Source organism: Nicotiana tabacum, chromosome 10 (assembly GCF_000715075.1).
Source record: "Nicotiana tabacum cultivar K326 chromosome 10, ASM71507v2, whole genome shotgun sequence".
NCBI classification, from domain to species: domain Eukaryota; kingdom Viridiplantae; phylum Streptophyta; class Magnoliopsida; order Solanales; family Solanaceae; genus Nicotiana; species Nicotiana tabacum.
Window position 1 is genome coordinate 61,055,264 of NC_134089.1, and position 13,437 is coordinate 61,068,700.

The following is a 13,437-nucleotide window of genomic DNA, read 5'->3' on the forward strand; positions in this document are numbered from 1 at the left end:
ATGACGTAACAAATTACGCGAGCCTCCCAATGAAGCCAACATAAATTCGATCCGAATAAAAAAATTAAAGGAAGTTTTATTATTGTGGTATACCAGCCACCTGTTCTGGAACTTCCAGTCCCAATCGAAGCATATAGATCCGTAAATAGAGTTTTATGTATATCCACTTTAGTCGTGCTCGCCCCTCGATTCAGGGATCGGTAGTGTCTTCCTCGGTAGGTAGGTGGGCATGAATGGAGCTTCCGAGAGTTAGTGCATTGGATTCCTAGGCAACTACATCTAGTAGAGCTGACTGAAGACCAAAGAAATATCCTTTCTAGTCTAGGCTTCTAGCCTTGGAAATGAGTCCTTAAACTCCCCTAGAGAACTTCCTTTTTAAAAATCACTCAACGATGTGGCAAATCCCTTTTTTGAAGTCTATGAATTGAAAGCAGGAAAGACTCTTCTTGAAAGATGAAACATAAATTATGGATCAACTAAGCCCTCAGGGGGACTTTATTAAAGAGGAACCTCATGTAAATACCATGGAATAAGGTTTGATCATATTCATGGAGATTTCGTAACTATTCCAAAAATGAAAAGTTCGATACAATTAGGATTTTTTTTAGAAATTGGAAACAGTTACTAGTTCATGATCTGGCATGTACAGAATGAAAATTTCATTCTTGATTCTATGAGAATTTTTAGGAAAACCTTTCATTTGCTTCTCTTAGATGGAACTTTGATTTTCTCAGAATGTATCCTAATTTTTGGCCTAAATTTTCTTCTGATGAGCGATTCAACCTTTGATCAAAAAGATATACCTTGGTTATATTTCATCTCCTCAAAAAGTTTTGTAATGAGCATAACATACCTATTGTTCTGATGGAGAGAAGAACTTGTGATTAGCTTTTCGAAAAATTTCCAAACGAACAATTTCAACAAAATCTTTCAATTTCTTATTTTACTATGTTCAACTCTATGTATTCCTCTATCTGTAGAGTATATTGAATGTACATAAATGTCTATAATTGAGTTTCTCTTATTCGTATTAACAACTACTTTAGGGGGAATATTTTTATGTGGTGCTAACAATTTAACAACTATCTTTGTAGCCCGAGAATGTTTTAGTTTATGCTCATACCTATTATCGGGATATACCAAGAAAGATGTTCGGTCCAATAAGGCTATTATGAAATATTTACTCATGGGTGGGGCAAGTTCTTCTATTCTGGTTCATGGTTTCTCTTGTCTATATGGTTCATCTAGGGGGAGATTGAGCTTCAAGAAATAGTTAACGGTCTTATCAATACACAAATATATAACTCCCCAGGAATTTCAGTTGCGCTCATATTCATTACCGTATGAATTGAGTTCAAGCTTTCATCAGCCCCTTCTCATCAATGGACTCCTGACATATACGAAGGAGTGCGGTTCGTTCGAGAAATTCCTACCTCTCTATCTATCTCTAAGATGTTTGGATTTTTCAAAACTCCATGGACATGTAAAGAGAAATGTTATCCCCACTCAGACCAAGACAGAACTTTTACTTGTTCAAATAACAATTACGGTGAAGCAGGGTCAGGAACGACGAATCTCTTTATGGTAAACAGATCCATTTTGCAAGTTCGTTATTACGATTAGTTCCTACAAAATATCGGACTAATGACATATACAATACTTGAATTCTCGATGTATATGCTATATAGTTGGTTCTCATCCTTTAGAGACTATGAGTGATTTAAGAGCATCCATCAACAAAAGGATCACCCTAAGATGATCATCTCGTGGCTATTAAGAATGAATTAAACCAGATGGCTTGTTTCCCAATCTTTCTGACTTGCTCCTACGAAACCAAGGTCGAAAAAGATTGAAAAAATCAGTCATTCACAACCACTGATGAAGGATTCCTCGAAAAGTTAAGGATTAGTAATCCTTTTTATAAATCGAATGGATTCGGTCTTATACATACGCGAGGAAGGTAATCAAAAAAGAAAGAAAATGGGTTCTTCTTTCTTTTATCACTTAGGAGCCGTGTGAGATGAAAGTCTCATGCACGGTTTTGAATGAGAGAAAGAAGTGAGGAATCCTCTTTTCGACTCTGACTCTCCCACTCCAGTCGTTGCTTTTCTTTCTGTTACTTCGAAAGTAGTTGCTTTAGCTTCAGTCACTCGAATTTTCGATATTCCTTTTTATTTCTCATCAAACAATGGCATCTTCTTTTGGAAATTAGTGACCTAGCACGACAAAGCACTCTTCGAGGGCACGGAATGTTTAATTTTTTTGTAAGAATATCCATATTAATGTCATTGTTAGATTCTCCAATCGACATAAGGAAAAAGTCAATTCAATTCTCGATGGAAACAAAATTGTGCGAATTCTTCCCCGAACTGAAAGATCATTTCGAGATCTTCGAACATATTCGAGGGTTCAACAACCTTTCATGTATCAATAGATAGAGTAGATTTTCCTATCTTTGGTCAACCTAAGGATTTTCTTCTCTCTACATTTAGTTACCACCAACGCGAGCCTATGCAAAGCAAGCGCAAGTCGGAGCCTCTACCTAGCCCACACCAAGGCGAGGCACATCTTTTCAAAGGTCAAATATGACGATTCGTAGTCCGTCAACTTTTTTCTCCCTTGTAGTCGTTACCCGAATTCGCGCAAGTGTGTCCATACCCTCCAAACTTACTTGACGAGGAATCCTTTCTTGCGAATAAACACAACCCCTACACACACCTAGGAGCACCCCTTCCTACATATCCATACAAGACCCGAGTAGGCAGGTCGGGAAGGCGGCAAGGGCCAACTAAGGGTGGAAAACGAAAGACATTTTTTGGTTTTCCCTGAGCCGAGGGGTGCTTGGGGGGGGGGGGGGCACGACGCTACAAGAGAATTAAAGGCTGCTTTTGCATTGGATGCTCAGACTATTATTTTCATTCTTTCAATGAAACTTCAATTTTCTTTTCTAAGGTGTGTTTCGAGGTGCAAATCACCAAAAACAAGTGGATGTTCAGTCTCAGTGGCAGAAAACCAATACTTTGTGGAACTTCACTTCTAGAGCTCCATCTCCCAGAATCAAAACCTTCTTGTTCTAAAGGCATGGCTTTCTCGCATCTTATTTTACTACTTTGTAGAGGAAGTCAGTCGTGAATCTCGGTATAACTTTATTACATTCCTTCTTTAAACAAATTTCTTGTATGAGTCACATTGTTTGCCACTTTACGATTTATTGATGATTGATTTGACTAACAGTTTGAACTAAATAAGGAACAAGCTTATTTCTTTTTCAAACAAGAGGTAAATAATCGGGTTATACAAAATTAATTGTAAGTTACAATTTTTCTCTTATTAAAATGAAGAAATAAAACATTGAAAAATTCTAGTAAAATATTCCCAATTTGACTTTTAGAAAACAAACGTGATAACTAATTTATAAGTCTCTTCAAATATCAAAATACAAATGTAACTAAGTAATACTTTTTAATTAAAATTGTTTTGCAAATAAGAATTGTTTCGTAATAGAATGCAGTATGACAGAAGAAAAATGGAAATACAAATTGCATGACATTTTATTTAAATATATTAGACAGAATCACCCATGTAGTAATTGAATGAATTGAGTTGTCAACATAAAAGCATATATGAACTCAACGGGATTCCCAACATCTCGTAGAAAAAGGGTATGTAATGCATATTTTCATAAGGGTCTAAATAAGACAAAGAAGTTTTCATAATTTTATTTTTTTCATAATAATAATCGAATTTGGTTCTTTTGAGCGATACGATCCAGAGGAGCTAATTCAAACCCCTCTAGTAAAATAAGAACAACCTTCATGTTTTACCCCCTCTTTTTACTATTAGCAAGAACTTGATTCAGTTGCATATCATAGCGAATTCGGACAACTGCCTCAAATACAGTATCTGGAATATATTATACTATAAAGTATCAACAACACATTTAAAAGCTTTACTTGCTTTAGACATTTAGTGATAAAAATTTACTTACCCAACTAATTTAAATTTGCGTCGAACAAATTCACTGAGGAGGAGTATTAGTATTCTCGAAAAGTTTTTCTTTTATAAAGTTCGAACCTAAAAACTCTTTTCAAATATGAAGGAATTTTAATCATCTTATGACACTTTTTTTAGTCTTAAAAGTTGGACAATCAACAATGCAGGGTGGATTGGCATTATAAATCTCTTGACCTCTTTTTACCTTATATTTGCTTTAATAAAATTGGCATTACACCTTCTTTGTGATGCACTTGGCGACTAAACGCAATGGTTTCCTCGCTTCAGATTTCTTCTCCTCCTTCGCGGCTTGCGGTGATTTACCAGCAACAGTTCCTCTGTTGGGAAATAAACCTGTCTAGATCTAGAATGAACCTCTTTTCTTCTTCCCCCTTTTATTAATATGAAAGTGATTTTTATATTTTTATGGTGGAGTGAATGGCGATAATGGTGGTTTATGGTACTTTTGTGGTGGTGATTTTGAAGGTGAAAATGAATGTATATGCAGTGTATCTCATTGTATTTTTGTGTATGTTTGGTGTACATCTGCTACTTTATGACCTATGTATTACTTTACATATAGTGACAATACACAAGAACTACAAGTAAATACAATGATATACAAGTGAGTATATTTTGCGTGTGACATGTGTATTAATATTATATACATGAGATACACGTGATATACAAACGACATACACGTAGAAAGAACAGGTCAACAATGGGAGAAAACTCTGGCAAAAAGAAAACATCAAGAAAAAAGCAACGGAAAGTCATTTGATTTTCCAGCTAAACACCAAAAAAAAACATGTGAATTGTAGTATCCATTACGAGCTCGGATTAGTGAATGGAAGGATCCAATATGTTCGTATAATGATTTCGGACTTATACGAAGTTCGGTTTAACACCGGAAAAGCTCAGATGTGATGGAGACGTATCTTGCGAACGTTGAAACTTGAAAAACGTAAGAGAGTTTATAATTTGGTTTGGATCTTGATTCTTAGTTGTGATGTTTCCGAATATGTCTTGAATACTTGGACAAGTTCATATGGGGTATAAGGACTAGTTATGATGCTTGGACGAGGTTTCGAGAACCTCATGTGAGTTTCGAAGTGTTCGGAAAAGTTTTTGAGTGAAAAAGGTGTTGCACCATATTATACAGGCTCATCTATGGTCTCGCGTCACATGAACCCCAGACGCGGCCTCAGATGGGCTAGCCTATGGTCTCGTGTCGCGCAGACCACTTTGCGGAGCTTCATTGTTGAAAATTCAGCTTTCTTTTATAACCCCAATTTATACATACCTTCATTTTATTATTTTGGGAGTTATACAACTCGGATTTAGGAGATTTCTGAGGGAAATTTCATCTACATTATTGGAATGAGGAATCCTAACCTAGATCTATAATTTTTGCATGCATATATCATTAATTTTGGCTCCAAATCAAGGAATCTAAAAGAAGAAACGATGATTTTTTACATGGAAGTTAAGAAAGTATAATTTGTGGATTTGACAACGATTTGAAGTCGAATTTGGAAGCGAATCACATATTTGGACTCGTACAGTTATGGGTCAACGAGATCCAATTTTATTCTGAACCTTTACCATGTGGATCCGAGTTGGTTTTTTGTTGACTTTAAAGATTTGATTAAAGATCGAAGCTTTATTGGTTGAGGCTGATTCTAAAGATTTATTTGATCTCGTTGAGTATTCTTTGGCTAGATTTGGAGCATTTAGAGGTCAAGGATAGAGGAAAAGGCATTTGGAAGGTTGAAGCATATTTTGGACGAGGTAAGTATCCTGACTAACCTCGATTTGAGGACTTTTTTTATTTATAAAATGGACTTATATGCAAAGTATTACGTGTTTAGGGATGATGTATATGCAAGGTGACGAGCGTATATGTGAATGCCAAGAATATACCACGTTTGAGGTAGATTTTAGGCTTCTTTATGTCGTGTGTGAGATATGTATCTTCTTGTTTACGCCTTACTTGCGTGTATAGTTACTTGAGCGATTTTATTCATTCTAGAAATCATATTTAGGCTTTTGATTCTTTATTTGGACATGATGGACTATTTTGCATGATGGATTACATGTTGTAATTGTAGTATATTCTACATGTTTATGTCATTGCCCATATGTATCACACATGCTTATTTCTTGTTCATATGCATACATCTCTGCATATGATTCTCTGATATGAACTGAGATTGGCATGATAGGATATTTCATGCGGTTATTGTGATTTTGGCACAATGGTACATTCCGTGCGCATTGATGATTGGTTTTTGAGATATTGATACTAGTTTGGTGCATGGATTTGGATCCAACCCTCCGGAGTCACGTAATTTTCATGTTACTTTTCAGTAGGGCCATGTGAAGTACACTGGGCTTTAACAGGACCCTTATCATCGAGGAGCTGGTTCATTTTGATCTACCATACTCGTATCTAGCAGGTGTTCCAGACTTAATCGACTAGTACACTTGAGGAGTGCAGTCTCACAACCTTCAAGCCTTCAGTTCTTTGGTTAAAACTTTTAAGAAGAATATTGCGTTTGCTCTTTATTATGAGCGCCAGAATAATATTCATAAATGTCAAAAATATCAAATGCAAACAAAGCAAAGGAAAGGGAGGGTAAACAAACAGGAAAACTGACAAGGGGTTCATAGATGCAGTGCAGTAATAGTAAAAATTAAGCAAGCCCAAAATAACCGCATTAGTCTTTGCAATGCCTTTCATTTTTATTTTTATTTTTTGTTTATGCTCCAGTAAGCAAACATACATAGATGATACATATACCTAGCTTTTCCCAAAAACGAAAAAAGTCAAAGTTTTCAACTGGGAGAAACCAAATTACTTAAGGGTCTGGGATACAAATACGGATGCTTCCGGGTACAAAGATTACGAGAAATAATCTAATTCTAGAAGATACAACAATACACAATTGGAGACGGATGAACAAGATTACAGGAATATATGCACAAAGAGCACTTAAACACGCAAAATTCTATTGACGGCATTTGTACATTAGAACACATACCTGACCAAAAATCAGTCTACAGTTATTTTAGCTGGAAGGTGAATTCCGGGAGCCTGGTCTTCTACAGCAATGCCTTGACAGTTAACTAATCTTATGGAACTATCAGCAATATGTTGGAACCTGCTTCGGACCTCCATAAAGCTCCTGCATAGAACCTTGTCAACCCAATCCTTGACAGCTTCCTTTCTGTCAGATAACCAAGCAGCGGCAAGTATCTGCACCATTACTTCTGAGTCGATCTCCAGCTTGATATCCACTCCAACAATCTCCTGGAGGTTGAAGTTGACTTCCTTCAAAATTTTCTCAGCCAGAGCACCAAAATCAAATGGCTTGAAGACCACATTATCGTCCATTTGCTCCAAGATTTCCTCCAACCATGCTTTTGAACCTTCAGAGCCAGAGTCACGGTCACACTCATCACGTTGATTCTCCTCTTCCATCTCTTCCACAGGCAAATTCAAATCAAGAGAAGATTTCGGGATGGTGCACACACGTTTCGGCATTTGAAACAGCTTGCCATTGTTCGAGTCAGTCTGCTTTCTTTTATATGCAGGGAAAGATTCTGATGTTCCGTCCCCTGAAGTAATCCACAAATTCGTATCCTTCACTCTAATCCTATTTACATTGCCAGATCCAATTGCTATCTGCATCTGCAAGTTTTTGGCTGCTAATATATTCTCTTCTGAAAACTCAGGACTCAAAAAGAAATCTTTAGTAACTTTTGCCGAATTTGAGGTAATCACAAAAATCATGTTATTGATGCTGATTTCCTTCCCGTGCAAGTTCAAAAATTTACCAGTTCTGATAGAGTGAGACAAACTATTCTGAACAAGAAAATCAGCCTTTTCTACGTTTTCAAGAAGCACAAGAGAGCAACGCTTCTTGCTTAACTCCTCAACAATGTAGTCGACAACTGTCTTTCCCCTAAGATTCATGTAACCGTTTCTTGTATCTTGATGGTTAAAGAGAGAATTTGAGTAGCTACTCCCATCACTAGAGCTCAGATCCACAGAGAGCAAGCTATCGCTGCAACCAAAGACTTTCTCAGCAAGAGCTTTGGCAATTTTATGCTTCCCCACTTTGTCAGGACCAAGGAAGCTGAGCCATATATTATTTCCTTTGCTAGAGCCATGACGCCTTCCATTTCCACTTCTGCAACGGGAGACAGTCTGACTAATGGCATAAATGGCTTCCTCTTGCCAACATACATGTTCAGAAAGAGCTTTATAGAGGTTCTTAAAGTCTTTTGCATCCAACTTATTGTCTAACAGAGGAACAGAAGAAGCAGAAGAAACTGATCCTGAAAAGTAATTAAGGCGATCCTGGTGCTCCTGAAAGCTGGGTTTCCACAGCTCTCTCTCAGTGGATACATAGATGGTTCCCAACCCCAGGTCCGTGCTAACGGAAGCATTTGAAGCTGATGATGTATGATCAAGGGGCAGGCTCAGATCATGTGGAGCATGAGGGGAAGGGGTCCAGATATTTTGCTTCTTCAGCTGCTGTGTTTCCAAACTCTGAGCCAGTAGTTCAGCTTGGGAATCAGATTCACCTTCAGAAACGATTGATTTTGACATGTTCTTTTGGGTCATGGAGGTGTTTTGCAAGTCTGATAATATACAACTTTGATTAGTAAATCTTGCATCCAACAATGAACCTTTATTGCTGCTTTCAACCGCAGCAGCACAACTCTGAAAGATACCAAAACTGGGAAGATGTGACCTGGCTTGAAGAGCATCTGGTTGAAATGGATGTATGTGATGAAGACGCTGGCATATATCATTCCACTTCTTTTGCAATCCCACCAGTCTGGCATTTAATAAACTGTTGTCTTCATTGGCCTGCACTGAATTGACAGAGCACATCTTTACTGAGAGTTACTAGCTCAGTTAACCATAATGTAACTATGATCACATGAAAAGCAAAAGAATTGGACACTGAATGACACACCTCTACCCCAACTAGTCCCCTGCTTGGACCACATTCAGCCTTTTGTAACCAAGAAGATAAATGTGTTGCATGCTCATCAGCGACTGAACCAGTTGTTCCTCTCAGCGTAGTGGAAACTTCTTGCTCATACTTTTCATTGCAAAGGTTGCATCGAGCTGTAGATTCATTTTTGTTTCTGCACGAGTTTTCAAACTCGGATGCTGTGGGAAAGAACCCGCCAAGCGGAACAAATGACCTCATCAAGCTGCAAATAGCAGTACCCGACCATAAGAATTAATGCACACAGAAAGTCAGAAGCTAAGATGCACACAATCTTATACAATTAACCTCTTAGCATATGCACTAAATCAGCACTAAATCAGCACAAACCACTCAGAATCAAATTAAGAAATCTCAGGAGCGCTTTTACTAGGTGTATTAAAGAAAGAACGGGGATTCAGTAAAGAAAAAAGGAAAAAAAGAAAAGGAACTTCTTTGGACAGACACCGCAGAATAAAGCATAGGGTTGTTTAATTTGTTGAGTGCACGAAAAACTATACGATCATGTTATTACTGTGACAGAACCCTTAAAAGAATCCACAGCTAAAGGTTAAAGTTTCAATAAAGATCAAACTTGAGGCACAGTCAAAAATCTAGACTTTAAGGCTCAAAGCTTAAACTAAGATGTTTCTGTTATGTACCAAACAAACAGGGACTATGGTGTTCACATACACCTAGTAAACACTGCAACAGATCAACTGAGAGGAGACAATGTTCACATACCTACAAAATGGAAACATTGGGAGGACAGTCTATGGTGTTCTAAACATTGCAGACTGCAAACCAAACTTATCATCTGGATTTGAACCCTCGTCTTTACATATGCTAGACCATGTCATCACATGTGTTCTCTATTACTGTCGGCCCAAAACCAGAGCAGCTACTGCTACATCATAAGTATTTAAAAAAAAAAAAAAAAACTATGCTTGATTCTTTTATCTGGCTCGTGCAATACTTAACAAATGTTCAGCTTTAACTTTTTCAAGAAGGGAAGTGATGGAAAACACAGTGTACCCAGTACATAACTTAGTCTAGCTAATAAAGGGAATCTATATTATAGAAAAAATTAATAAATTAAATAAAGGGAAAAAGATAGAACTACATATGATTTTTAGCGTACCAAGTAAGTTGTAATAAAAGAAGCTCGTATGTTTATGCTTAAAGAAAAAAAAATTGAGGACAGAAAATATGGGATAAGATGTTTAAGTTTACATAGTCCTTCCCTATGTTTCCTTTATTCTTCGTCAGGCTGCTCTTGCAATTAAGCAACATGTAAAAGAGCCTACGGATTTGTAATCAAGAAAGGCGAAATGCTTGGTCATTTATGACATGTTGCATCCCCTTTCCTGATTACGCACATTGTTTTCTTTCATTAGAGGAAAAGAGATATGCTTTGACATTTATCCTGCTTTGCATTTTATTATGTCCTACTCCTTACTTCTAATACTGAGTCATTAAAGAAGTGAAAGGTTAAGTTAGACATACATCTACATATTCATAACGCAAAATTCGAAAAGAGAGTTTAAGATACCAATATTTAATGCTGACGCCAATACCAAAGCTAAAAAGCCCCACCCCCCCAAAAACCCCCAACCCTCTAAATGGCATAAAACTTGTACAAGTTAACCTACTCTTGACATTTCAAGAAATGGTGATTACATCAGATATGTACAAGGCTAAGAAGCAAAGAGATACTCTACAACCAATCAACTACTGCAGAAAACAGTTTAATCTGCAACCGCTTGTGACGGTACAAACATAGTAATAACAAAAATTGTGGTAAGGCCGAATGAATGCAGGATAAACATTCAAACAGATTCTGGAGTTATGAGGTACGTCCAAAGAAAACTTCTTTTGGACTAGATGAGATTGCACAGTGGAAAATCCATCTAGAAGTGGATCTACACTCAATAAATTATGCTAGTAAATAAAATACTTCAGGTAACTTCTAATAAATTTATCAACTACCAGCCAGCAGAAACAGTGGAAAACCTGTACGTGCCTCAAGTAGAGATTCTGCACATAATAAAACATTATAATAGAAAAACATTATTACTACTCGTACTTGATAAGTCATAGAATCATTTTATTAAAATCGCCCCAAGATGGTGTCAAAATTACAATCCCATATATCGCATCAAGCTTCCAAAACCAAAACACAAAGAATAACATAGGATTCATCTTTTGCATTCACGGTTCTCAAGCAGCTCACATCCAGAGTCCCAAATGACAAAATTTCACGGTTGACTTAATAGATCTCAAAAACTTAACATTATTAGTTCAACTTTATGACATTTCATAACTCTGTTTAGGTACAACCATATTTAAATTGTTTCAAGTCAAGTGTATTAAAGAATTTGTGACTTTGTCAGACATTTAAAAAAAACTCTCATATGCTGTACTAAAGCATTATAATAATATGTCCTAAAGGGGAATACAATAGAAGAACCCACCTGGATTTGGAAGGTAGTCCTGGAGTGGATGATGCAGTAATGGGCAGGAGATGTAAATTCCAGTCCTTTTGAATTGTGGGGAACCGACCCAAAAACTTCATATAAATGTCATAACTTGCTGCTGCTCCAACCAACCACAATTTCCCGCTATAATCTTCCACTATTTTAGTGAACCTGGAAACCACGTATTTCACCGACTCCAGTGACTCTTCATCATCATCAACAAACTCCTTCAGATCCCCATAATTCACTATAATCCCAGCACCTGCCGCTGTACAACACTCCACAGCATCACTTACTTCCTTAAACTTCAAGCTCATCATTTCTTCACTCCCACCTCCGCCTATGAACTCTGAAATCTCCTTTTCAACACAAATTACACTCAGCCCTTTAATTTCATCAGGCAAGACACCACTTTTACCCTTCTGTACACAATCAGTGAAGCTGCAAAGTGCATCACTTGCACAAATCCCGATTAACAATGGATTTCTACACTCTTTCTTCACAAGAATCTCCCCGATTCTTCTAGAATTCTCATCATTATTCACCGTTTTGGGAACGCCAGAAAATGGGAAGTTAAACCCACGGTTGTTCTCCGAATCGGTTAAAGTACAAAGAAACAGAGGCGGGCAACGCGTCGTCTTGGAAAACCTAGAAATGGCGGGTGGATTCAGAATTGCGAGCTTTATATCACAACTCCGAAAACCCGCTTCCCCGAAAACCCGACTCACAATCGGGTCATCCAAAATCGATAGTATAAAATGCTTCAGCTCAACTTTAAGAGTGGAAATGGAGAAGTTGGAGGTATTCTGTTGCTGAAGTTGTTGATAGATGTGGAAAGTATCAGGGTGCCTTCTTTGGTTAGCTTGTGAGCGCTTGATTGCTGCCATGAGAGAGTTCGAGATAGGCGGCTCATCTAGGGTTTTGGCCGTTGGCAAACGATCGAGAGAAACACTGACGCTGAGTTCCAAGGCCCTGAATTGCAGCCGCGGCGAGTACGCGCAGCTGCGAGCACGTGCACACGCGTCGCGGAGGCTAGACGATGGAAGTGCAAGGAGAGCGGATACAGCGTGGAGAGAGGTAGTCTGCGCGTGGCTCCGGCGACGAGCGACAGCCACCGCGTCGTCAAGTGCACGCGCCGCATCCTCCGTCAAGCATTGCCTGGCTGTGCTCACCGGCGTTGGCATCGCCGGTAAGCCTACCAAACTCCTATTAATATATATATATATATATATATATATATATATATATATATATATATATACGTATGACGACTCCGTGACACTATTGAAAAAACATTCAGTAGTTTGTTAAAATAATGATATTTCCTTTTTCTTGAAGCAAAGATTGAAGGAAATAGTAAAAAATTCCAAGAGTGTACATTTCAGCAACTTTTGGAAATATTTATTGAAGCAGCTTTTAGAGATAGAAAGAGAGGAATTTCCTTTTTATAATTATTATGAGGTGGGCCAAAGTATTGATAATGGAAAGGACACAGTGACAAAAGGTGCAGAGGGAGACGAAAATGGGGGTATAAATTCTGTTGTAAACATTTCAAAAGAAGAAACATCTTTTCCACTGCTTTTATAGATTTATGGCAATTTTACTGAGTAGAATTTGGATTTATGGTGGCTATTTACTGGGGGTGAGGGAGAAGAGACATGAGATGCCGTGTCCACTAGTAGATAAGAGAAATGGGACCATGAATGAAACACAATATAGCAGCACCAAGGTCAGCATCAAGCTTTTCCACACAAAGATAGAGGGATCACTAGTGGAAAGAGGTCAAATCAAAGTTTCTATTCCTAAAGATTTCATTTGATAAGGTAGAAAGGTGAAAAGGAAGAAAGATAGAATGAATAATGAATGACTATCTTTTGCTACATTTTTCAAATTTCAAATAGAGAGATTTTAACATATGTACATCCTAGCACTCTATATTGCACTCATTTATATAGTCA

At 37.6% G+C, this 13,437-nt stretch overlaps 1 protein-coding gene across 1 annotated transcript; it reads right to left on the reverse strand.

The window, feature by feature from the left end:
• Positions 1–6,719: 6,719 nt before the first annotated feature.
• On the reverse strand, positions 6,720–13,027 carry LOC107772039 (protein SMAX1-LIKE 6). Its single transcript, XM_016591521.2, has 3 exons — positions 11,477–13,027; positions 8,985–9,228; positions 6,720–8,875 (listed from the first exon to the last, which is right to left on the reverse strand). The coding sequence occupies exons 1-3, from the start codon at positions 12,661–12,663 to the stop codon at positions 7,049–7,051; spliced, it is 3,258 nt and encodes a 1,085-aa protein (XP_016447007.2). The 5' UTR covers positions 12,664–13,027; the 3' UTR covers positions 6,720–7,048.
• Between the last annotated feature and the right edge of the window lie 410 nt (positions 13,028–13,437).